Here is a 27,595-nt window from a genome sequence, read left to right as displayed (position 1 = left end):
AGCATAGTAATAGGTTTTAAATTTGAATATTTAGGACATCTGCCAAAAAAAAAAAAAACAGACTTTTTCTTTTAAATGATATTTAATAGCAATTGCAAGATTATAGATTAGAATCTCTGTTGCAGTGCTGCACGTCTGGTCTATTCCTCCCCAGTAGAGGGCAATCTGACTCCTCTGTTTAGGCATTAGTGTCCTCTGTAACAGGCCAGCTCTCTTTTGGTGTGCTCCTGAAATTAAATGGTAAAGTAAATATTTTAGTGTTTTATTGTTTTCAAGCATACTTGAAATGGATTTCTCAATACATAATGGTTAAAAACTACAGAGGCATGATTCTTGTCTGCATAGAGTACAGCAAGTGTAATTATGTATTAGTCTATCACTCTGAATACACTTTAAATACTCTATTTTTAAATTATCCCCATCAATTTAGCTTTCATATATGCTGTACATTATATGTACTGTGTGCATAAATGTTTATACAGTGGATTCATTAAGTATTCAGAACCCTTCACTTTTTGCACGCTTTATTTTGTTGCAGATTTAATTTTAAATTGATAAATTTGCCTTTTCTGCCCACAGCTCAACACTCAACAATTCTTAATCACAAACTGAAAACATGCATTTAAAAGAGTTTGCAAATTTTTAAAAATCAAAAACTGAAATCTCTTATGTAAGTTTTCAGACCCATTGCTGTGGAACTCCAGATTGTGGTTTGCTTTAATTCCCCTTGAGATGTGTCTAGAACTTTAATTGGAGTCCACCTGTGGCAAATTGAATTGACTGGATTTAGAAAGGCACACACCTCTGTATATAAGGTCTCACAATTCACACTGCATATCGGGACAAAACCAAGCTATGAAGTCAGAGGAATTATGTAGACCTCTGTGATTATATTGTGGTGAAGTATAGGTCAGGGCAAGGGGATAAAACCATTTATAAAGCCTTGAGTGTTCTCGGGAGCACAGTGACCTCAGACATTCTGAAAAGGAAGAAATCTGTAACCAGCAGGACTCTTCCTAGAGTTGGCTGCCTAGTCGATCTGATTAACTTCCAACAATGGCCTTGGTCAAGGAGCTGAACAAGAACCCAGCGGTCACTTCAAGAGAGCTTCTTATGAGATGGGAAAACCTGATGGATAGACAACCAACTCAGCACTACTCCATCAATCAGGTGTTTATGGTAGTTCGAACAGATAGAAGCCACTATTGGCTTATGATATCCATTTGGCATTTGACAGCCCACTTGGAGTTAGCCACACAATGTTTAAAGGACTTTGGAAGCATGAGGTAAAAGATTTCCTTAGGACATCTATGGATAAACTAGAAGATGGTGGTTTATAGATGCACCCCATTCAATATAATTGTGCTTCTGCCTGGAAGAATGGGATAAACTACCCAAATTTAGGTATGTGAAACTTGTAGAAACTTATCCAAGAAGACTCGACCCAGTCATTGCTGCCAGAGGGGCTTCTACAGAATACTGAATTTGAATATATTTATGAAGGAGAGATTTCATCTTTAGATTTTTTAATCAATTGGCAAACCTTTCTGAAAATATGTTTTCACTTTCTCATTATGAGTTATTGAGTGTGGATTGATGGGCAAAAATGGCAATGGTATCTATTTAATTTGAAATCTACAACACAATAGAAAGTGCAGACATTGCTTTCTAAATGCACTGTATGTATATATATATATATATATATATATATATATATATATATATAATATAAAGTATATTCTGGTTTACAGAAGGAAAGAAAGAAGCATCTAGGATAACTCATTCATTAGACTAATTTTTGTAAGTAATATTTGAATAAGACGATAAAAGTAGCCTCCACACTCTACTACTTGCTGGCTCTCTGTGTATCACAATTGTTAATATCTGAGTGCTGTCCTGTTGGAATTCATGAAACTCATTTTCTGTTAACTATAGTCTATTTGTACCAGAAATACTGTTAGAAGTTTGTAATAACATTTTAGAACACAAGAAACATTATAAATTCCAGCTGTCTGGAACATGTAATTAAATAATAAAATGAAAAATAGATCCTACATTTGCTCAATATTAAATTACTCAGAATACATATGTAATACTGTTCTCAGTTCTCATTTTAATGTTAAACTGCCACCTTGTTGATTTTTTTGTTTTTGTTTTATTAACCTGTTCTCCATTGACCAGTGTTGAACAGTGCCTTAGGAATTTGATTGTTTTTTTGAGAAGTGACCAGCTGTGGTTTTGTTTGACTGTGTCAGCTATTTTATACAGGTCACAGTAATTGGTCTTAACTATTTAGAGGAAACCTGAACCCCTTTCCTTAAAAATCGGCAACTTTTTGACTAGACAACAAGAAACCACTTGTTTTTATTTAGGTGAGGGAACTGAGATAATTTAATATCATTTAATAATTTTGTACATATTAAGTGCAATACATTGTAATCTTTAAATAATGCTTTAAATTACAACCACTCAGTTGTACCAACTTGGAAGGTGATTTAGTGTCCTCAGATTCAGTGTCAGGAGATGGTGGTGGAGTAGGAGAACTTAATAACTATGGAAAAGGTATACAATAACAGGCTGCTTTAAGCAGCTCATTTTCCAGCTGGTTTGCATTGTTTTCAATAATTTGAAGATAATAACAAAATTACTACTTTTCATTTAAGTGCTCACAAATCATGTTTTTTTGTTTTAAATATTGGTACTGCATTTATTTTTCTTCAAAGAAACACAACTAAAAGATAGTGTTTTCTGATTGTGCTCCTTGTGTGGAGTTTGCATGCTCTCACCATGGATTTTCTGTGGGTGCCCCTGGTTTCCTCCCACAGTAAAAGTTAGGTGAATTGGCCCCTTATATGCGTGTATGTGTGTGTGTATGTGTGTGTGTGTATGTGTATGTATTCATCCTGCGATAGACTGGTGCCTCATCCAGGGATGATTCCTGCCTTGTGCCCAGTGCTTGATGTTAATGGGCTCCAGGTTCTCCTTAACCCTGCTTATGGTTAAGCAAGTTTAGAAATTGGAAGGATGGATGGATAGATGTTTTCAGAAAATTAAGTCCCACATAAAAAATATCAAGTGGGTATGTTAATAACAATAATACTTTATATTAATAATAATTTATTGTTGTATTTGACAGCACAATTTAATTTGATTTACATCAAATCTCTTGATTTAAGAAAAATGACTGTAATATAAAAAGGTGTATTTAAATTTTTTTGGGTAAGGAATTCTTAATATTGTTAAGCAAGCACGTCCCTAAATCCAAATTCTTTGAAAATTTGCTTGTGGTCCTTTTTTAAAGACAGTCTTTTTTCCATTTGGGAGTTTTAACATAATCTAAACTTCTAGAGATTCCACTAAGTAAAAGACAAAACTGAAAGTGCTTGACAGCTTACATCTAGAGGGCATTATATAGTATAAAATCAGGCTGTGCTTTAACATGTGGTGCACAGGGAGCATCTGTGGCTTGACAAAGTCATTTTGAGAAAATAGGCAAAAATGGAGGAAAAAATGAAAAGCCACAGTTGATAAAGCAAGAGAATGCTGTGTGCTGTTTGTCATAATCAGGAAGTGACAACTTCCGATACTTGAAACATCCAGGTGTGCAAAATGGATTGCTGAAGCATCGAAGGGGGAAAATTAGGAAAAAGGGGTGTCTCAAATGAGAAGGCAGATGGCTGTATATTGCGAATACTTCATGAAAGTCTCAGTGACAGCCGCTACTTCTAGAACAGCTGGTGTTTTAGTGTGAAAACGAAGTCCTGGCCAAAGTGCTTTTTAGGAATGGCTTCAGAATAGGGCAACGTTTGGCATAATAGCAGTGTGAACTGATATTCCAGAAACTGCGTAGTTACAAAATCTATGACTTTGAATGTGTCATTTTTCAGCTACGCTTCTTTTATTTCTTTGTGAATATTTCTGGATGTCACAAATAGGCATTTGTGAGAGACCACTGTTTCCACGCATGGCTTTATATCAAAAAAGGATTCTTTTTTATTTTTCAGTTATATTTGTTATTCTTAATTTACAGTCTAAAAGTGAAAATGCAACAGACTTCAGTTACTTTGAGTAGTATGGGTATCATCAAGCACCACCTTGACTGCACTGTGACTTTTTTTGTAAGTGTCACTTCTGTGGCCCAAAAACAGTATATATAAAATCTCAAAATTATGAACTGTTATTTCCCATTAGGTACTTAACTTTTTGAAAGGATAACAGTTACAATGTTTCAAACCAGTTATATACAGTTTTATAGAATGATTTCTAATTTATCATAAAGAGAAATCACATACAGTATTTAAAATTAAGATGAGCCTGTTTTCTTTCTTTTGTTCTTTGAGAATCTTAAGAAGTTTCTTTATTTCCCAGTCCAAGTGGACGCAAGATGGTATTATATTTTAAGCCAAAGTATAGTCTTTCACAAGGTACACAAGCATGTTGGAATCATAAAACTGTGGGAAGAAGCCACAAGACAAGATCTGCACAGATGGTATCTCAGCATCAGTATAATCACGGGGCCAAAAACTACAGTGCTTTCTCTTATGCTGCATTGTTCCACACTCAAAGTCATTTCATAAATTATAACAGATATCTTTGTGGCCTGGAAAGTTTTGTGCAAAGTGATTTTTCAATTGCTGGTTCACTTTAGCAGTCATTATCACTAGACCACAAAACTGTAGTGAGCTCGGAATTCAATGCAGGTAGTTTCAGACCAAATGGATTGTCTTTATTTTTGTCTTGCATTGCTGAGCATCTCAACTTTACTGTTTATGTATTCTACTGATTTTGCTACTCAGTATCTTTTTAGTTGCTTTACTCATTTGTGGCCTTGTTTTAGAACAGTATTTTAATCTTGTATCCTCCTCCCTTCAGCACAAATGTAGCATGTTGTAAAATTAGTGACAATTTTAAGCCTAATCATAGAGCTGTTTGGAAATAAATGGCTATAAGCTGTCAAGCAACTCTTCTTTAGAACAGTTGTAGTTCAGAAGAGCTGGTATTTCATCTATGGAAAAAAACACCAGTTCTGTCCCAGCATGGAGTCAGATGATAACATAAGAATACCTTCTAAACCACAACTCTCTGTTTAACAATATTTATACTAATGATAGTGTTTTGTCTTTTTTTTTTTCTTCCTAGATGAAATGCTATTGTATGAAATTCAACAGAAATGTAACAGTATGTGTTAGTGTTATCTGTTGGATTAGGATTTTTTCTGAATTTTAATCTTTTTTTTCCTTTGATGAATATCTTATGTGGTTCCTCAATACATTATCGTTATGTAATTGTGAAAGTAATGGAATATGAAATTTCAGAACATTTTGGGAGTTTTACCAGATGTAACAAAGTATGTTGGCTTGCAAAAAAAAATGCCTTTATTGAAATATTCAGTATTGTAACATGTTTTTCCGAATTTTGTTTTTCACACAAGAAAAAAAATAATGTAACCTGCTTCTGTCACGTGATCATAGTTCATTGTTAAGAAATGGTTTTCAGGATCATGCCAGAGCTGTGAAATTAGTACACAAAACCTTCAACTGTGACTCCTTAATTTATGGTACCTCTGACACCTCTCTTTGTAATTAGACAATATGTTTAGTATGTTGATAGAAAGAATACGAAGAATTTCATCACTGCCATCATGAATCATGAAGCTGCTTTTTAGCACCCTAACCTGTTAGAATTTGGGTTTAAATGTTGTAGTGATGCCACTGTGTCTTTCTCATATTATTTATCAAATAAAAAATGGAAAGAAGCTATATTTTTGCCTAAAGGCTAGAAGAAAAGAATAGTTTTAAGTAAAACTGGAAATGTTAACGCATTATATTATAATTTACATTTAGCCTGAGTCAGTACATTTTTACTGACCCCAACTTCAGTAACCCAATAATTGCTTCCAATGCCATAACTTTGACTCCACAGACCCAATCATGTTTAAAATGACTGCAGACTGCTTTAATAACTCCCCAACAATCCTGGCCTGCTCTTTCAGCCCAACTTCTGTCTGGGCTTGTAAAAGAGCAGATATGGGGCCAGCATTACAAGACCAATAAAGATGACCAGGGTTCAGTTTGTCGTTGTATTTGAATGTGTTGAATGAAGTTTTAGCACAAGGAAATCTTGAAACTTCTAGAATATTGTAAAAATGCATTGAAAAGGAATAGATTTTTAGAAAGTAATCAAGTTAATTAACATGTCATGATTTAGTAGTAGTACTGCATCTTTATTGAATCATAACCCTGATGTGCCCATTACAAACCTACATACAGTATTTGAAACACTTTATTTATTAGTATATTTCTGTCTTGTCGTGTTGGCATATCATTTACTAAAGAAAGTACTATTCAATATTTTTAGTATATCACTGGAGAGGTCTATATTACCCTTTTTGAAGAAGTGAGCTTCCTTTGTCTATACCTTTTAGAGTTTGAATGTATTACAGTACTTTGAAAAGTAGCTGCAAAATTGCACCACTTTTATGTTGCATCACTGGCATATTTTGCTTGGTGACTTTTTGATAATTTATTTTAATATTTTATCACACATTAGCAATTAGGTGGTGAAGGAATGAGAGTTAGCCAGTTAGAAATAGGGGATAATTAGGGGATAGAATGGGCATGGTCATGGTGGACAATTAGCCAGAACATTGGGAAACACCTTACTCTTTTTGAAAGATGACTGGGGATCTTTTATGACCAAAAAGAGTCGAGAGCTCGGTTTTACATCTTACCTGAAAGGACAGCTCCAATGTTTACAACACAGTGTACCTGTTACTACCCGGGGTCACAGGGGTCTACACACAGACCACAGGGTAAGAACAATTTGATGGCCTCACCAACACCTCTTCTAGGTTGGTCTCCCATTCAAGTACTGGCCATGCCCAACATGATTTGCTTTAGGTGGATTACCTGCTCTGAAGTGTAGGTTGTATGGCTGCCATTTACCATTGAGCACCTCATGGCATCCTTAGCTTTGTGTCGCATTATTTCCTTTTCATTAAATTCATTAATTCTGCTCCTTGAATGGCATATTCAGTAGGGTCTTAGCTGTGAATGTTTACAGGCTGTAGGCATAGATGTACTCCCCAGTATTCGCAAGGGCAGCTTTCTAATTTTATTACGTTTTGAAAAATTATTGAATGGCTATCTGCTCTTTTCACAAATATGCCATAGGAAAGGAGATGTATTTCATGGTAAACTTTAGAATGTATGAATTAGCTGCTGTTGTCGGGGTAACCATAACTAAACAAGGCAGCAGTCTGGATGGTTTATGACTGTCAGCAGGCAAATCTGAAAAGTGTGTACCAAACAAAAAATTAAATGCAACATGGCAAAGTGAAATATTATCTACGACTTAATGACAACTTCCTCATTTCATTTTTGCCATAAATTTAAGTTCCAGTCATATTCATTGACACTTTTTTTGTCTTTGCTTTACATTTTACACTTGAATCTGAGTAATAGGAAGCATTCGGTGATGTGCTTCAGCAGCTTTAATACTGATTTAGGATAACAAGGAATCTGTCATGCGGTTTTATATTTAAGCCTAAAGTGAATTGTTTTGCTTAAGTCTTGAGAGGAAGCATGAAACAATTTTAAAAATGCTTCCAATGTCATTCCAAGCAGCTGCTTGATATGTATAACTATACTCTGAAAAGGTTGCAGCTTTTTACTAATTATTTACTTTGTGTTCCTTTTACTTGGTGTTCTAAATTAACCTTTTCAGTCTTTTATAAAGAAAATCTTTACAATATGACAAAAGTAATTAAAATGAGTGCATCTTCTTTCTGCTTACTTTCTTTGTGGTTTTTAAAAAAATTGTTTTGATATATTGTCTTTCTCCCTTTGTCTGTTCTGCATTTTTTCATTAAATTTAGACTTATTTTCACTAGGCAGGATGTTGTAATCTGCTGTCTGTTATAGGTGCCTTTGTTGTTTTTTAAATGAATGTGATCAATAGAGTGGCCTTGGCTCATCCTGTTAAAGAGCTGTCCCCTCTGAAGTCTGCTCAGAGATGTGGGACGGTGCTCCTCCCTCCCTCTATCCCACATGGGGAATGGTTGTCGGGGGACAAAGGACTGAATAAGTAATGAATGCAGGCAGAAGAAGCCAAGAACTGCGTTCATGAGTTTGTCACAGGAATTCATTAAGTACAGGGCTGTGAGAGCAAAATGATCCAGGAAGACAGAGAGGGGAGAGAGAGAGAAACAATGTAGTAATAGGCAGATCTTGGTCACATTAAACCTCTCCACAAATTAAACTTGAGAAACAGTTGTAGAGAGAGACAAACTGGCTGCCCAGCAGTGCGGTTAAGCATTAAGGAACAAGAGTGCTAGTATTACTCTCCCCTGCTTTAACAGGGGAGATGGTAGATTCCATTTAAAGGGTGCTTGTCATGTCTCGTTGTGCTGTGTCCTTTGCGAAGCGGCTGCTGTTTCTGCCAGCGCTGCTTGCATCCAGTATTTTACTCTGACTATTGTTGCACTGCCTTCACATTAAGTTACAACAGGTAGACCACACCTCTTTGCATATTACCACAAATGCTGTTGTAAGAGGCATCAGTTTGGATTTACCAAAGGAAAACACTGCTCCTGATCTGGTACACCTGACACCATGTCACCCTCTGTGGCTTTCATCCTCAGGCCAAAATCCTTAAAATGATGGACGACAACAAGCAGCTGGCTCTGAGGATCGATGGGGCAATCCAGTCTGCCAGTCAGGAGGTGACAAACCTACGATCAGAGCTGACAGCTACCAGCAGGAGACTGGCAGAGCTGAGCGTCACCGAGCCCTTGATTATGGAGAACAACCAACATAACACTCAAGGTAAGTGTGCTTGGGTTTTTATTTTAATTTTGTTAAATATATTGTAAAAATGCATGCACATGTACAAGATTTACATTAACTAGCTGCTGATGAATAGGTGTTATTAGTGAGAAATCTCAATGGGCTATGATTTCTGTCTGTATGCACCCCCTCCTTTTTCTTTCATGAAAAATTTGTAGATAAGTTCTCTATCAGTTTAGCTTTCAAGTTACCTTCTTTTGCTGAAAGGGGTACTTTTTTTTCTTCTTGCTTGGTTATGGATTTTGAAAGGTTAGCTATAGTAAAAAAAATGCAAATGTGTTTCTTCATTAGGATGTTTTTATTTTTTCCTCTTTTTCACTTGCTAGAGAAAAGAGGGGTTGGAATGCAGGGTTTTACTAAATATCATATTTTAATGCAACAGCAAATCTATTAAGCAAATCTTCACAAATATGTGTTACTGCCAGTCTGGCTTAATTATATTTGCCTGTTGAACTGCTAATGTTTTCTCCACTTTGAGTTAATGAATAAGTGTATGAAAGTGGAGAGCACTGTTGGTTTGAGAAGCGGCTGCCGCTTCTGTCTGTGAGAGCCTGGAATTTGAATGAATGTTTTCTGTATCCTGCTGTGCCGTAAGGTGCATAGAGTCTGTTTCAGTTGCTTTGCCCCTCTAGTTCATTGCGCTGAGTTCAGCAGCTCTGCAGAGTGGAGTGCACTCAAAAAAAAAAAAAAAAAAGCTATTACGAAATTCCTTCAGAGTATTTTTAAATGTATTCATTGGGTGCTCTGGTTGCTTTGTGCTGAACCTCACAGCCTTCTTTGGTTTCCGAATGTACAGAGGTGCATAAGTGGTTAACATATGAGAGTGATCATTCTGTTATAGATTTCCTTGAATATTAAGCCTCTTGCTCTGTGCGCACATTCAGGTATTCTTTGTAGCGACATTGCAGACTTTTCACTAAATGATGTAATGAGATGAGTTCATGCATTTGAAGAAAATCTTTTTGAAATGCTTTCTGTTCATTTTGCATTCCTCAAGCATGTATTTAAATTAACAGTTTATTCTGAAAGATTTTTGCTCCCTTAGTATTAAGCAGAGACAGCTGAAGTAAATTAGCCTGGCACTGTAGTTTGAAGCTGGCATTTAAAGTAGTGAAATTTATGGAAGCACTGAATTACCAAGAAAAACAGCTGATCATTCCATATGGCATCTTCCAACAGGCTTTTGTCTGTTTATATGTTGGCTTTGAATTATTTGGTAAACTTTTTGTGGGAATGTTGGTGGGTGACTTTAGATAGAAATTAATTTTTATAGCCAATTATTAATTTAATACCTACTGTATTCTGCTACTCACTATGACAGTCTTTTATTGGTTTACTGTTTCATTTCAGTTATAACTATAATTGCTTCTGTAAAACCATACTTTTGGTAAATAAATATTGTATGATGTTATGTGTAATCTAAACATATTCAATGAGTGGTCTTAAGGCTTTTGTTTGTTGCCACTTCTGCAGTTCAAGTATAGGCAGATTATAAATGATAGAAGGTGAAGATTTACGCATAAAAGTATTACTTTTAAAATATTAGCATTAAAGTACTCATCAAGAAATGAAAGAACATAATACAGCTGAAGTCCAGATTGTTTTTATTTGTAATAACATACATGTGGGTGTGGACAATATCATACACTTCTTCATGTCATTCACTGCTGCTCCATCACAAGTGAAGAACCTCATTCTTTGAACATTTTTGAGAACAGCACTGTTCCACTTTTTCTACTGTTGCGTTAGTGGACAGCATTTTTTTTTTTCAAAAGTTTACTTCCTGAAAATTTTTGGTTATTATGAATAAAAGCTTTAAGCTGAACACAAATATCATTTCAGATTGACTTTATCACATAAGGATTTTAAGGAAAAATGAAATTGACTTTTATTGAGTTTAGAATGTTTAATTAGTTAATAATGCTGACAAATTGCATTAGTTCAATTAAGCTAAAACATTTTGCTGCCAATTTATGTTTGTACTCCACATTTGATGCTTCTTGTTTCAGTGTCCCAACAATAGCTAGCCAGCATTGATGGATTCAGCTTGGTGCTGATACTGCTTTTCCACTGTTGCAATGTCCTTTCACCAAATTCATCATTGATTGCACTAAGATTAGCAGCGGCAAAGTTCAAGTGTAAATGCAGAAAGTGAATCTTTAGCGACATGTTTCACATGTGATTTTCACATGTGCTTTTTGTAAGCGTGAACCAAGTCAGCTAGACATAGTTTGATACTCTGTAGTCTCCAAGATAATTCTCATTTGTGCCCATGAATGCCTTCTGTGCAATTTCCTTCTACTAGCAAATCTTCAAACTGCTCATCTCCAATGATGTCTTACTTGTAGACCAACATAAATGGCTTCCATAATCTTGGCATTAGTTGTTTGTGGAAATATTTGTTTCAAATACCAAAATCCTTCACCTACTTCTTTCATCAGTTTCACAAAATTGTTCTTCAACCAAAGTTTTATATGAAGAGGAGGCAAAGATATCGTTGTGTAGTCGAAAAGTGGTTTATGTACTGCACTCTTCTGCTTTCTAAGCAGTTCTTTTTAATGTAATGAGACTCTTTAGCATGGCTGTCTCATTCACAGTGCTTGGTCTACCCAAGCTACTTTATTAGTAACAGTGCCACTACTTTTAAATGATGTTCCAGTTGTAGTTATGTAACTGAATATGTATGCTTATAATCTGAGAGGGGAAAAAGAGCAAAATCAGGCCATTGCAGTAAAACTATACATGAAATGATAATTTAGAAGTGATTTTTATGTTCATAAGATATAGCCAGTAATGTTCTGGAAGCAAAATCTTCCTTGTCTATTGAGCTTTGGATGTTCAACATGAAGGTTAGAATTTAATCTGCCCTTTTTGATTAACCCTAGTCTGAAGGCACAGTTCAGTAACTCTTTGACATAAGCTTTGAACCTTTTCTGTTATAGTCTTCAAACTCTTTGACATAAGCTTTGAACCTTTTCTGTTATAGTCTTCATGAAAATGGTTTAATTTTCACCATTCCACGATAGTTTCCATCTAAAATAAGAAATCTGAGTTGGACACACAGGTATCATAAAGCAGATTGTACGGTAGTTATGTTTGTAATTGGGCATTTGACTGCTTGGTTGTTTGTTTATGCTAATGTGATTGAATTTCACCAGAGAAATTAAATATTTTACTTAATGAAATAGTCTTGGCCTATTTTTTATTGTGTTGCTATTAATTCTCAAAAGAAAACCAATAAGTTAGTCTTACAATATACTGTATATAAAACACTTTCTACATTTTTGTTATACACAAGCTGTCATCCTCATATTAATTTGGGCAAACTTCCTGTTTATGCCGCTAACACACCAACGGCCTTTCCGCATAAGCTTTGGAAGATCATCTTTTTAGCTAGTGATCTTTTGCTTGTTTTCTTTAAATTTCAAGTTCAAGAGCTTTGGAGGGTGGCAAAATTTCATACATTTTCCATGGGTCATTCTAAAAGTTGTCTTGCCATTACACAGCAATGCCTTCTCATGGCCCCAACACATGGTTTGAAAGTGATAGTTGATAATAAATGTGGGGAGGTTTTTTTCTCTTACATTTGCTAAGAAAACTTTTTTTCCAGTTTATTTTTTTACTCTGTATTAGGGTGTTAATTTCTGCAATTTTGAAATATACTGTAACTGGTCAATTTTATCTGACTGCTTTCAGTAGGCTTGTTTTTATTTTTTTGTATTTGGTATTCATCTAACCTTTGGGAATCTACCTTATATCAATCAGTATAAGACAAATTACAATGCTTCATTTTAATTAGTTACAGCAGGGGTGGGCAATGTCAGTCCTGGAGAGCTGTAGTGGCTGCAGGTTTGTGTTCTAACCAAGTTTCTTAATGAGAAGTCAGTTATTGCTGAAGAAGCACTTATTGCTTAAGTGACATTGTGATGCTTCATTTTACAGCTGCATTCAGTGTTTTAATGTCCCCTTATTAGCATTAAGATGTAAATGACAAAGCAGCCAACAGTTCTCCATCTAACTTGTTTCCATTTACATCTGTGTGTGTTTATCATGCACTGTTTGATTTAATAAAAATCTTAAAAGGTAAATGTGACAGACTGAAAATATTACGTTTTAGGCTTCAAATTTGGATGATATCCCTGGAAAGGAAAGCATCTGCTATGTAAGAACATTACATTGCAGACTAGCAAGCCATAAAATTAAATAAGGTCTGAGATTGGCAAGGATTAGTTTCTAATTAAGCAATTGGGTGGAATGAAAACTTGCAGCCACTGTGGCTCTCCAGCACCAACATTGCCCACCCCTGAGTTACACCAATAAGTTAATTTGCTCTACAATTAACAGACTTCCTGCCATGTTGGAATAAAAGTTTGTACCAGTTTTAGCAAAATACAGTACATACCTTCTACTATAAAGGTGTTAAATAATGTGATGCATTTCTCCTCAGCTGTTTGTGGTTTGTGTATTATTACAAAAATTACAATAGTCAAACAATACATGGAGTGGAGTTTATCATGTTTTTCAGCTTTGAAGGCACACTGCAAGTGAGTTTCAAGCTTTACTTTGTGCTTTTACTATTAACTGTTCATTCATAAAATATAGTTTTAATAGCTTCTGTAATACTCTATTTTTTAAAAAACATTTAGTTGATTAAATACACTCTGATGCAAGTAATTTTTGCTGGTCAAAATGTTTTAAAGGGGCCCAGAGAGTTTATGAACTACGTTTTAATGGTGAGCAGAATAAGACAGTTGAATTTGCTGAACCACTTAACATATAGCAATTTTGTTTATTTTTGTATTTATTTTGTATTTTTGTTATTTTTTGTAATCTAGTTTTCATTGTGAAAATTGTCATTTGCCTTTTCAATTTGAAACTGAGTGTGTAATAAATATGAAAAAACATTTTATGAATTGTTTTTGTGAATTATTTTCAATATCAGCACTGATGTTGACAGGTTTTCTTTCACATAAACTTCTTCATTTGATACAGAATCCTACTAAAAATGACTACTGCATTATAAATTAACAGAATTCATGTTAAAGGGGCACACCACTAAATGATATAAAAAATGCTCACCTCAGCATTCACTCCCAGTATTCCATAAAAACAGTTTATACAGAAAAAAGTTTTTTTAAATGTATTTTCTCAATTCTCACAAAAGGCATAATTCAATTGAGACATGGTAATGACCAGCAGAGGTAAATAAAAAAACTCACATATTAGTTATGTTTTAATGTGCATGTTTATTAAGCTGAAAGCATTAGAATATATTGATATATTGTCACATTGTTGGCATGAGAACATTTTACATAAGGTATAACTACAAAGGCTGAAGAGAGTCATATCACAAACCCAGTAAAATACTAAATTCATGTGGATTTCAATTTTATCTCTGTGTATATGTAAGCATGATTGGATTGTTGGGAATTGTCTTTCAAGATCTACAAGGCAATGCCACGTGATGCTCTTTTATAAAAAATCTTCTAAGACGTTTTGTAAAACTTGTGGAATAAAACATTTCATAATAAAATTGATGTGTAATATCAGCAACAAATGTTTCAAATATCTAAGGATTACAATAATTCTTTACATTTATATTTATTGTAGCACTTGTGTCTGTGTGTTTTCAAATAAAAATTATTTCTAGGAGGAAAAATTAGTGAATTATTTATTTTTTTCACACTTGCTGACAGATGGTTACAGTATATAGAAACCCATAATTATTTCACTTGCTTGTCCTACTACTGACTGCTTGTAAATTGTAGTTTTTGCTGTATCCCATTTTTGTTCACTGTAAATTCTTATTGCTTGTTTGCCGTTCTTGGAAAAACTTGTTTTTTGACAGATAAGTAAATTATGTGTTATTAAGAATATACTAAATATTTTGAAAAGAATCAGCGATTTAGCCCATCATAGATTATCATTTCCAGTTCACCTAACTTCATGAGAGCTTCAGAGAAATATCGTTAATTGGAGAGTTGACGGCCCTCATTGTGCTACTCTGACCTATACTGCTTCATAACATTATTAAAGTGGAATTTAATTAAGGTGAGTAAATTAATTGACAGTTATTCCAGCCATCTAGCTGACTCTAAGATTTCAACAGATTTCTATTCCTCTTACTTGTCAATCACTATGTACTAGTTAGCTCAAACACTCAATAAATTGGAGGTCTGGGTGCAGCTGTGAAAAGTTCTTCATGACTGCTTATTAGCAAGCAAAAAACAAACAAGTTCTAGGAACAAAATGCACAGTTGCAATAATAAAACCTAAACATGGGAGTAACACGACATTCACAAACTCTGGTCATTGAGCACAATATAAATAGTGTCAGTTGTTTAGAATTGCTCCGTATCAGTTAGAAATGGCAGTCCACAATGCCTACAGTATGATGATGTTGTCTGCCATTCCCTGCTATGCCCCCATTATAGGCTTGAGGATGCATTTGTGTAATTTTACTATTTGCTAACTAGAGGGACTGCATGGTGTTAGGTTTGCAATATTTTATTAATATTAGTTCACAGAAGTGAAGGTCTTATAGTTAGATACATTTGCGTGTTTGTACGTATATACAGTAGTTATAGTAAAGGTTCTGGATTATTGTGTGAAATTAGTTCATCTCAACAGAAGAAACATTCTCAAAATAAGGGGAATGTTACATAATTAAAAGATTAAGAAACTAAAATATAATTTTCTAAATTTCCTGTAGGACATTAACTTAATTTGAGTCATGCTTATTTTCACCTATATATATAACAACACACACAGACATTACAGTGCGAAAGCTTTAGAACAAAGTTTTTGTTCAAATTTAATCAGTTGGAAGTTTATGTTAGCAAAAAGTGAAAAAGCAGAAATATCAGAATATTACCAATGAGCCTTCTTCAGGGAACAATTAATAGGTTACCGCCTATTGATATTCTACAGCAATTAATATAAATTAAGCCTTGCAAGTTGAAGAGATTTGCATAGGTGTCCCAACTTCTGTAAATTACAGTTGTGGCCAAAAGTTTTGAAATTTTGGGTTTATGGCCAAGGAACTCCCCAGAACTTAATCCCATTGAGTACTTATGGTTAATCCTCAAGAGGCGGGTGGACAAACAAAAACCCACAAATTCTGACAAACTCCAAGTCTGTGACTTTCCCCCTTGGATTAATAAAGTATCTATCTATCTATCTATCTATCTATCTATCTATCTATCTATCTATCTATCTATCTATCTATCTATCTATCTATCTATCTATCTATCTATCTATCTATCTATCTATCTATCTATCTATCTATCTATCTATCTATCTATCTATCTATCTATCTATCTATCTAAGTATTGATTATGCAAGAATGGGCTGCCATCAGCCAGGATTTGGCCCAGAGGTTGATTGACAGCATGCCAGGGCAAATTTTAGAGGTCTTGAAAAAGAAGGGCTAGCACTGCAAATATTAACTCTTTGCGTAAACTTAACGTAATTGTCAGAAAAAAGCCTTTGAAACTTATGAAATGGTTGTAATTTTCCTTCATGATACCATAGAAATATCTGACAAAAGATCTAAAAACACTGAAGCAGCAAACTTTGTGAAAAGCAATTCTTGTGTCATTCTCAAAACTTTTGGCCATGGCTGTATTTAAAAACCCTGTGTATGTCTTAAAGCAGTATTGGAACAGACTATGTTACTACACCCTCTGAGGTACTACTTAGACAATATTTCACTGAAATGCCAAGAAAACGGTGTTTAAAAAATGAAATGAGAGAGAGCATTATTACTGTTAGAAGTGTAGGCCTTTCATTTAGAGAAATTGAAAATAATTCAAAGTATCAGTGAATATAGTGGTGTCCTACTCAATCCAAAGGCATTTGGAATCTGGAAGAGATCTGGCAGACCCAAAATCAAAACCTGATTAGAAGATGAGGTTCTGAGGATCATCAGCTTGCTTGATAGGCACCTCACAGCACAACAGCTTCAAGCACAGCTTTAACAGTGGTCGAAAAAAGCAAACCTGAGTTTGTACTGTGAAGAGGAGATTTTGTGCTCCAGGTTTGACAGGGAGCGTGGCAGTAAGAAAGCTGTTCCTTAAAGTGTGATGGCCTGGGGTTCTTTTGCTGTAGGCAGAGTTGGTGATTTGCACAGAGTGACTGGCATTTTGAACCAGTTATATAAGCAAAAGGTGGCTGTTATATAAGCAAAAGGTGGCTACTTTGATGGATCAAAAAAGTTGAATAAAAGTTTGTGCATATAATGATTCTTTTACTTATTTTTTTATTTATCTATGCCTTGATTTCATGAAACATTAACACATTAAACTGTATGCATTTCCATACAAACTGAATTCAGTGTTCTAAAACTTTTGACCGGTAGTGTATATATTTTTTATAATAAGACAATGAATAATGTGGTCTGGGACCAGCTGAGATTTGAAAACCATATAGCGATCTATCATTGCCAGGGTGTTACCTTTGTTTGATCTTGAAACTGTTCATGTGCAGAGGTTACCACAAGTTTGTTTTGTTGGATATACATTATGTATAAAAATGTGTACCTATTCCTTAATGCATTTTGCCTGTTCACCATGGTGTTTTCCAAACTTTTTTATGGTGTGGCTGACCATTTGATAAGCCTTGTTAATGCAAACCTGGTTAGAATTCAGTAATTCAAAGCCATCTCTCATATTGCCATGGGATAAAATTTTTTTACCAATAAGAATTAGATCTCAAAGGTGACTTTTCATTATGGAATTGTATATACTCGTTAAGAGAATCCTAAGAGAATTATGTTTTGTCATATTTTTAAGTGTATTGATTTGACATAGTAGAGAAGGCCTTGTGGAGTGTTTTATTATTTTGAGGTGTGCTTACTTAAAATACCCACTTCCTTTGTCATGTCTGTCTGTTCACATGAAACAACTCTGCTCCCAGTTGACTGATTTTCACTGAAATTGTGTACACATATTCTTCAAGGAAATTTGTTAGAAAAGCTTATTTTTGTTGCGATACTTCAAATAAAGCATTTTGTAAAAATTTCTAAAAACCATACATACCAAACAAAATGAAACTTACTCATTCAAATTTACCTTGAGATTGGTTATTTAATCTTGTATATTTTGTATATTTTCCTATTTTACCTGTTCTGTAACCTGTCATGAAGGCCAAACCAATCTGCAAAAACATATATTTTTAAATGCGAGCAGAGCTGATTATGTGGAACGAAATTCAGTATCATTACCTTGTATTTGTACAACACTAACTCACTTCCTCTGCTTTATGAAATTGTACCTGATAAAGTAAATGATCTGTGTAACCATAAACATAAAAATTGCAAACAGGAAAAGCAAACAGTTACTTAGTTCATTTCTAGATAAGTTAAAAGGAAAGCAGCTCCCTAAGTGTGGCTTAGGAAGATTACAATAGCCACAATGAATCAACATGTGCTTGGTGTTTATATTACACTAAAAATCTCACAAATATTATCTGCAGATTTGAATGATTCAGTATTTCTCTGATACTATGAGTTACAGGCATAGCTACAGACAGATCTGCTGTCTGTCATGGGCCACTGTGGCCAACAACTTTAGCTTCAGACCTTTCTTTTTACTTTATCATTAAAGTTTTTTGAGTGTAGGTTGACGGGCAAACATTGCAAATATTTAAAGTGATGTTTACTATACAAATTAAGAGTTCTGAATGCTTTCTAAATCCACTGTGCATTGTAACTTGAGTTGGAATCTGTTGCATATAAAAACTATTTCTACGGCCACAAGCCTATTTTTGCTAATTTCTAACTGTATAACATTGTAAAATGCTTTTAAAAAGCATGAATTGTATGTACTCTACTAATCCTTGGAATGGTATTCTGATGTCACTGTCATTTTTTAGATAGGACTTCTTTTTATGAAAATATTTAATTAAAAAACGCAATATCTCTTTGGAGTAAATGAACAAAAAGTTAAAAATTTTGTAGCCTATGAACAATTACACTCCAAATTTAGCTTCCCATCAACAAAGTTTTTCCACTATCTCCAAATTAGAAATTTTGCTAAACAGAATTTGCCCAATTTTTCTCACCTCCCACCTATCATTTAAAAGTCCCTTCCTTTTAAAGATAGATAGATAGATAGATAGATAGATCCCAGAGTACAGTGGGAAAAGGATCCCTTACTCAACATTTCAGAAAAGAAGTGGAAGGCAGCCGTGCATAGTATTCACTGTAGGTCCATATGCGTGAAGCATTCAATTATTCAACTTAAAATCTTTTATCGAGCACATCTATCTCGTTTAAAACTTTCCAAAATGTTTCCAGGGTAAGATCCAACCTGCGAACATTGCAATTGAGCTACAGCCTCACTTGGCCACATCTTTTGGGTGTGTATCAAATTAACATCATTCTGGACAAAAATTTTTAAATACCTATCAGATAGTCTTGGTGTCACAATCCCTCGTAATCCATTAACAGCTATGTTTAGTGCACTCCCAAATGGGCTTAAAGTGGAGAAGGACCAACAAACTGGAATAGCCTTTACTTCACTATTGGCACATAGACTTATCTTGCTCAACTGGAAGAATCCTAGCCCACCTCTCATAAGTGAGTGGATAACTGATGTTATATACTGTTTGAAAATGGAAAAAATCAAATTCTCATTTAGAGAAACTGTTCAAACCGTTTTAAAAACCTGGCAGGATCTGATAAATAACATTTTAGAATAAGTATTTACATTGGAGAGAAGTACTTTTTTCCCTTTTTACTACTCTCAAAGTTTTACTCTAGCTGTTGGCCTTCCTCTGTTTCTCACGTATGGGGGTTGAATTGAATTTAGCTTTGTTAAGTTGGACTTGATTGTATGGAACGTTACATGCTTTTAATAACTTCAAGAACAGATAAAAGTAGTAGTGCTGCTCCCTCACAACAAGGAGACTAGGGTTTGCATCCCAGGTGCACCCTGCATGGACTTTATATTTTCCCCCCATGACAGCACAAATTTCTTCCGGGTGCTGCAGCTTCCTCCCACATTCCAAACCCATGCAGGTTAGGTGAAACTGGTGTTATGTGTGTTCACCCAGTGATGAACTGCCACACTGTCTAGTGATTGTTCCTGCCTTATACCCTATGCTTGCTGGGATAAGCTACAGCTTCCCCGTGTTCCCATCCTGGGTAAGTAGGTTAGGAAAATGGGTGAATGACTGGATATTGCTTAATTAAACCATGATTAATCACTTTTGTTTCAGAGGAATTTATTTGAGTTCATTTCACATACAGTATTAGAGGTGGTTACAGTATTTTGAAAACTAATTAATATTATTCTGATTGCTTACATACTGAAGTTTGTAGAATATGATTAAATCTTAAAGTACTATTAATATTCAAGTGACTCATAGTTCTGGTTTTTACCTGGGTATTTATTGCCAAATGCAGGCACAAGAGCAAAAAGAAACTAATTACTTAAAAGGAAATAAAATCATTAATGGGGCTGTAATAAAACTTTCACTGTTAATACCACAAGTTATAATTAAATTTAACATATGACTATAAGAATGTGTAGGACCCTTTGCTGTTTTAAAGTATTCTTCTTATAGAAACAATCAGTGATAAAGCTTGAGGCTTTCAGTTTCTGAATCTGTTTGAATATTTAAGTCACCCACCAGGGTTGCTTTGCCATAAATCATAGCTGTTTTAATTTAGAATGAAGTATGATACCATAATGGCAGGGGTAACCTGGGCTGGTAGCTCAGGACCCCATGGCTACAGGGGACTGAAAACTAATCAAAATAAATGAAAAGATACTTGTTTATTGTTTTACAAAGAAATATTTCTGCCTGTAGACAGGTCATCGTTGGTTAAAGAGGTCATGTTTGAACTCCTTTCATTTCACCTGAGGTAACTCATCCACCACTTGTCGCATGCACACAGTCATACTCAGGTTTTCTTGTCTCCATAAACAGCAGCTAGTGATAGAGGGCAGTTGTTGGAACAGCATATGCAGCAGAAGGAGGAGCAGAATGCACACAGTCGTAATGTAAAGTGCTCAAAGACGAAAGCAATTTATTCTGTTTTTAGTGGTGACAGTTATTCAGAAACGAACAGTTACAGCATGCTCACTTTCTAGTTCTATGGATAGTGAATCATACTGAGGCGATTTTTGTTCGCTTGGCCTCACTGCTGCCTTTTTTTTTTTTTAATACGCATGTTTTATCACCTCTACACAAGTTCAATGTAATTTTAGGATGTCATTAATTTACCTCCCAAATGATTTTAAAGCAAGTTTAATCTTTCCCTTAAGCAATAAAAGTGTCCCTACCGCAGTAATTAGTTGATGCCTACTTCTCTACATGTTTGCAAGTGCAAATGATGTGAGCCTTTTTGTAATATTTCCTATTTTTCATTGCAACTGCCATAACCAGAGCATTTACTTTTTCTTCAAAGTCGCAAATTATTTTGTAATTTTATAATTTTTCATTGTCTACTTGTAGTGTGCAGTTTGATGTAATTGTTCTAAATAGTTGTCTTATGGAAACTATTAATTGCTGATATTCAAATGCTAATAGGCAAGTTAATGTTGCATTACTGATGTGACCTTTTATATTTTGAACTGGATGTTCCGTCCTGCTATTAAGGACACCACTCTGTAAGGGTAAGCTCAGTTCTGCACCTTTTTCACATTGAGCTTACCTTTTAAGAATTAGTTTCTGTGCAACAAGTTACATTTTTCACAAGGTAGTGAATAACAGATTAGGGTCTTACCTTTTTTCAGCTGAACATAAATGCAAGTATATCTATCATCTTATGCATAAATGTATTAGTTCACCTTGAAATACTCTGTATTGCTTTGAGAATCTGAGATAACAAACAAAATACTGGTTGAAACATATATTGGTTATATGTTAAATCTGGTTGATAAAAGTAGAAGAGTAATCTTTTAGCATTTATGGTATGTGACTGTTAAAACTTGCCTAGCTTAAAACTTGCCTAGCAATGAATAGAGCAGTTCTGCATGTTCTTGTGACTCTTTATATATGCACTATATCTTGATGGACGACTCGTTTTAATTTTCCTAATACTGTGTTAAATATTGACTATTAAAAGGTGCAATTAGATTAAAGTTTTATCACACAAAATACATTAAATCAACCTTATTACCTCTCTGATGTCCACTTTAATATTGTGAAATTAATTTTTTTATCGCAGTTCAGGGGTTTAGTGATCTATCATTGTGTTAAGAGTTGGCTTTCATTTTTAAATACACGTCAAGAGATGGAAGGCTACAGACATGCAATGTTTATACACATTATTTTTCTTTTCTCTTGAGGCAATCTGTCATGTTGTCAGTATTTGTTAAATGTGCTTAGAGAGAGCTCTGTGTTAAATGTTAAATATTATGGGATTTTGTTCTGTTATAAGGTCATGCCCATTGACTGAGGAGTACATTAATTAAGCCAGGCAGTTAAATTCACTTACTGTATAAATAATAGATAAAACTATCTTATAATTCACAATGGAATTAAACATAAGTTTATTATTCTTATTCTTTTTAATTTTATGTAAAGTTGATTGTTTTTGTTTATGAAGAAAATACTTTTTTGTCCTCACATACTATTTTATCACTTTTACTAGTCATCCTGCAAGAAGTATCAAAGGTTCTTAATACGTTTGGGTTGCTGTTGCTATAATCTTTACCCAAACAAAATGCCACAACTAAATCACCCCTCATCCATTTCCGTTGGATTCCTAAAAGTTGGATTGTCTTCAAAACGTTACTAACATACTGTATAATGTTCCTTCCAGCATTCCAAATTACTGTACTTTTCTTCACTGTATACATAATCCTTTCTGCAGTCATTCATTCTTTATACAGTCAGATGCACAATCTGCCTCAATATTTACATCCAGGCTTACGCCCCATGTCTTCTCTCTGGCATTTTTAGTTGTTTCCCCCTCGATGTGTGAGTGTTTGCAGTCCCCTGCTATTCAGTGTGATGGTATTGTCACTAATTCAATATTACTTGTCTAAGCGTTACTACACCCCCTTTTGTAGTTTTGCTATGTAGCTGTACCTCGTTTCTATAACTCCTTATTACACTGTCTTTTACTATTTCTTTGTATCCGATTTGGTAGTGTTACACTTGCTGTACTGCATTTGTAGGTCATTTAAAAAAATGTCAGATGTGCTCTTAATGTTCTCCTTAGCCCTGCCAATAATATTAGTCATGCATTTTTCTATATCTAGTGTGTTTTTATTCTGAATATTGTAATGTTCCGTAGTTGTATTTCAATCGTTTTTTGTGATCTTGCTAGCCTTATGATGTGCATGCTATTAATGGAACTATATAAAATAATGATCAAACAGTTAATGACTGGTTGCAACAAAAAACGACATTCTGGATTTTTACTTTCAAAAAGAGATATGATACCAGTCTTCTGACATGAGATAAGACATTATAGTCAACAGTCTGCTGTTGCAAATATTTGACTATAAAGGGAAGTCTTCAGATACAATAGGAGGGTAATGGTCTGATATTTGATATGCAGGCCTCTTGAAATGTTGCTTGCTCCTAGGAGTATCTGGGTTTAAATATAACTCTGAAGAAGACATTTTAGATTTGGGAGAGTGTTGTAGTATATTGATGGTAGTTAGATGAAGAATGATAACTCTTTATGCTTCCTTAGATTCTTTGTTTACAGTACATTCTCATTTGGGGGGGCCATGAACTGCAAATGAAGGAGTCTGTTTGTGTGTAGTGGTTTGTGTCTTATGTTTTTATTATCATCATCATATTCATTCTTCATTTCCTGGTGAATATTGTAATAGCGGTTTTAGAGCTGGTGTGACTAAGTTTCCTCTCCCCAACAACTTCATCCAGTCCTTCTTTGGGAATATCCAGATGCTCAAAGGCCAGTCCAGATTTTCAATCCATCTAAGTGTGTCTAGTGTTTGCCCTCAGTGTTTCTCAGTAGGTTGTGCTGTGTACTCCTCCTAAGTGAGGCATCCAGGAAGCACCCTAACTATATACTCATACCACCTCAGATTGCTCCTTTTGATTCAGTTTCGTAGCTGTCCCATTCCCACATCCTATTTTGTGGCTGGCTGTGTGTCTCACAGTGTTATAGTTAGTGTGTCTAGCAATTCTGCTTAGGAACTATATTTTGGTTGCTTATACAGTATTTGCAATAACATTTTTTTCAGTCACAACTCAGAGCTCTAGCTATAAATGATGATGGCAGTTTGAACAGACTGATAATTGGAGTAGACTGAGCTCGCACTTCACCAGTAAGGTACTATGTTTGTAAAACTGCTGCCACTACACCGATTAGTAGGTTAGTCTCATGATCACTAACCCCAAGGTATCTTTTACTCCTTCACTTAGGGCTACTGCTTACACCTTCCCAGCGGGGAACAAGGCAGTTAAATTAATAGGTGCTAGTTGTCATCCCAACTGCATCACATTCAACCGCAAACTACTTTAGTGTGCACCAGAGAATGAAGACAGTTTTCTCTGCAGACAGTAGAAATGTGACTCTTAGGTTCTCTTAGCGGATCTCCTTCAAACTTTGGCTGCATTTTGATTTCCTTCTATAAAAATCATGAAGAGGAGAGGAGAAAACACACAAGCTGGAAAGACTAGAGCATCCACATTGACCAGTTTTGACTTAATAGCAAGTATGCAAAGACAACTCTCTCTTCATAAGTACAGGAATCAAATCCCATGCAACAGTATCCACAAGCATCCCATACTCTTATAGCACCTTCTATAATATGCCAGTAATTAAGAGTTTTTAACTCCACAAGGTACTTGTAGACACAATTTGCAAACCCCAGTGACCTCTTAAGTATCTTATCTGTGCAAGGGCAAAGAGTTGGTCTACTTTTCCACAGCCATGATAGAATCCTCATTGCTGTTTCTCAGTCTGAAGTTCAAGTAGCAAACCCTGGCATAGCCTTTCCCAGGGAGTTGTTCAGGAGTGTCATCTTTTGATAACTGGAAATTACACTCACTCCACCGATTCATCTATCCATCTGTTTTCTGCTACTTATCTGCGTCATGGGGGCAGCAGTTTAAGCAAAGATGCCCAGACTTCCTTTTTCCCCTCCACCTCCTCCTATTCCTCCAAGGGGGTTACCGAAGCGTTCCCAGGCCAGCCAAGAGATATAATCTTCTTCTTTGTGTCCCAAGTCTGCTCGAGATATCCTCTCAGCTGGACATACCCAAAACTCCCCCTATAAGGATAATTATATATCTGAATCACTTCTGCTGGCTCTTATCAATGCAGAGGATCACTGAATCTACTTTAAGGTCCTTGTAAATGTCTTCACTCCTCACTGTATCTCTACAGCTGAGCCCAGACACCCTGGGAATGAAACTCATTTGTTCTGCTTGTAACCACAATCTAGTTCTTTTGGCCATTATCCACAGCTCATGACCATAGGTGACAGTAGGAACGTAGATTGACCACTAAATCAAGAGCTTCGCCTTTCAGCTCAGCTTTCTCTTCACTGTGACCATGACCTCTGACTTGGAAGCTCTGATCCTAATCTTTGTCTCTTCAAACTACATGCTTAAGGTCAGAGTCTGAAGAAGCCTACAGGACCATTTCTTTTGCAAATGTATAGTGGGACTGAAAGTTCCATTCTGTTTTTATTATTCTTTCACCTCCTTTAAATTGTAGCTTGGCCAAAATACAGGGTGGAGCATTAAATGGGAAATTTTGGAACTAGGTGTTGGTGGTCCCTGGGGCATTAGCAGTTTTCTGGACCAATGCGACTTCATTTAGATCCCCTTGCCTTTAGTTATAATGGATCAGTGGAGTGTGTGCACGACGAGTGTTCATTGAGAAAGCCTTTTATAAGAATGGTAATAGTATAACTGCTTCGCAAAGGGAATTTCTGCGTCATTACCAGTTAAGATGTCCTGATCGTGTCCCGTCTGCTCATGCGATTAAAACATTGTGTGTAATTTCGAAGAAATGGGTTCAGCCTTAAAAAAGATGTCCCCAGGTGACGTTTGAACGGCCCGAACACCACAGAATATTGAGGCTGTTCGAGCTGCCATCGTAAGGAGCCCTTACCACTGTGTTCAACAATATACATCATCTCTACAGTTGGGGCGACGAAGCGTGCAAAGAATACTTCACGAATTGAAGTTCCACCCCTATAAATTGCAGATTGTGCAGGAACTCAAACCAATGATCATGTATTGCATCAACAGTTTTGTGAACAATTGTTGGCTAAAGTAAACGACGTGGATGTCAGACGAAGCCCATTTTCACCTTAACGGATATGTTAACAAACAGAATTTCCATTACTGGGCACAGGAAAATCCTTTTGAGCTTCACCAGCCGTCCATTACACAGGTTATAGTATGGTGTACTAGGTCATCGCATGGTGTCATAGACCCTTACTTTTTTGAAAATGAAGAGGGCATTGCAACCACAGTTACATTTGATTGGTATATTGCTATGCTTGAAACATTTTTTGTGCAAAACTTCCCACATCTGAATTTCAAAAACATGTGGTTTCAACAGGACGGAGCCACTTTGAATACTGCCCGACAAGCGATGGCAGCTATTTGATGATTGTTTGGAAGGCATGTCATTTCACGTAACAGTGACATTTCATGATCTCCAAGATCCCCAGATCTCACTGTTAGTGACTTTTTTTCTGTGGGGATATCTTAAAAGACAAATGTACCGGACATGTTCTGCAACCATTGCTGAACTGTAAAGGAGGATTGAAGAGGAAATTGCTGCTGTTCCTTTTGACATGTTATGCCGGGCAATGCAGAATTTCTGAGCCTGAGAACAGGCTCTCAGAATGCGTATGGAGAATAGACAACACCTTCACAATGTTTTCTTCAAAAATAAAATGAATATTGATCTCCATCATTAATTGCATATCCTGTACAATGCATTTCATCATTAAATGTATTTTGTAATATGTTTAATCGTGCATTGAATATCAATTGAAAATTTCCCATTTTCCCTGTGCCACCCAATAGGAGGAAAATGCTTGTTTTTTTTACATATGATGGAGCCTTTACGGCCTGTATATTATTTTACATAGGCAGTCTGCAATTCTATTGTTGATAGGTCAGTGTATTAATTTATATAGTTATTCTCATTTTGACAATGCAAGAATACAGTGCAATGTGTTTGTTGCCATGGTGATACAAAAAGGTGAATTATGTGGTTGTGTTAGAAAGAAGCATTCTTGTTGTATTAGACGGTTTGCTATGCTGCTTCATGTAAACCTTTTGCCATTGTTTTTGGTGTGGCCAGTGAAATGCTTGCAAACAAACAAACTCCAATTTAAAAAAGCTTATGTGAGAGTGTGTTCGTTTTTTATAACGTGCTTTTGTGAATTGTGCAGGAATCTTTTAGGAGAAGACAATTTGCACTTGTATTTGTGAAGTGTGTGCTTTGACTCATAGGCCAACATTGTTGTAGTTATCTTCCGGCAGTAGGCTTTGTGCCTCAAACATATGCATGCATGTGTATTGTATGAGGAGAGATTACATTTAAAGTACTTTCATCATAGGCTTCTGAAGCCTAAATATATCTAGGCTGTCATAACACAGCAATAGTTGCTGCTCTGCTGAGTATAATTCACCAACCAGTAAATTTTTGGAGTTAAAAAAATCTTCTTTTAAACTAGCAAAGACAGCCTACTAACACACATATTTTGATATAAAAAGTAGAATAGGCACATTATAGCTTGTTGCCTGAGAATGTGTCTTTTACAATTTTATCATTTATAGTGTTTTAG

At 35.4% G+C, this 27,595-nt stretch overlaps 1 protein-coding gene across 4 annotated transcripts in view; it reads left to right on the top strand.

Moving 5' to 3' along the window:
- The window catches only part of kaznb (kazrin, periplakin interacting protein b), a 645,457-nt gene that overhangs the window by 227,496 nt on the left and 390,366 nt on the right, over positions 1 to 27,595 (top strand). For all 4 annotated transcript variants that reach the window (XM_028807799.2, XM_028807798.2, XM_028807800.2 and 1 more), the window contains exon 3: positions 8,642 to 8,825. In XM_028807799.2, the coding sequence (XP_028663632.1) occupies positions 8,642 to 8,825 (184 nt within the window). The remainder of the gene's footprint in view (positions 1 to 8,641; positions 8,826 to 27,595) is intronic.

Source organism: Erpetoichthys calabaricus, chromosome 8 (assembly GCF_900747795.2).
Source record: "Erpetoichthys calabaricus chromosome 8, fErpCal1.3, whole genome shotgun sequence".
NCBI lineage: Eukaryota > Metazoa > Chordata > Cladistia > Polypteriformes > Polypteridae > Erpetoichthys > Erpetoichthys calabaricus.
Note: the sequence above shows the minus strand (reverse complement) of the source record. Positions and strands in the feature narration are given on the sequence as shown.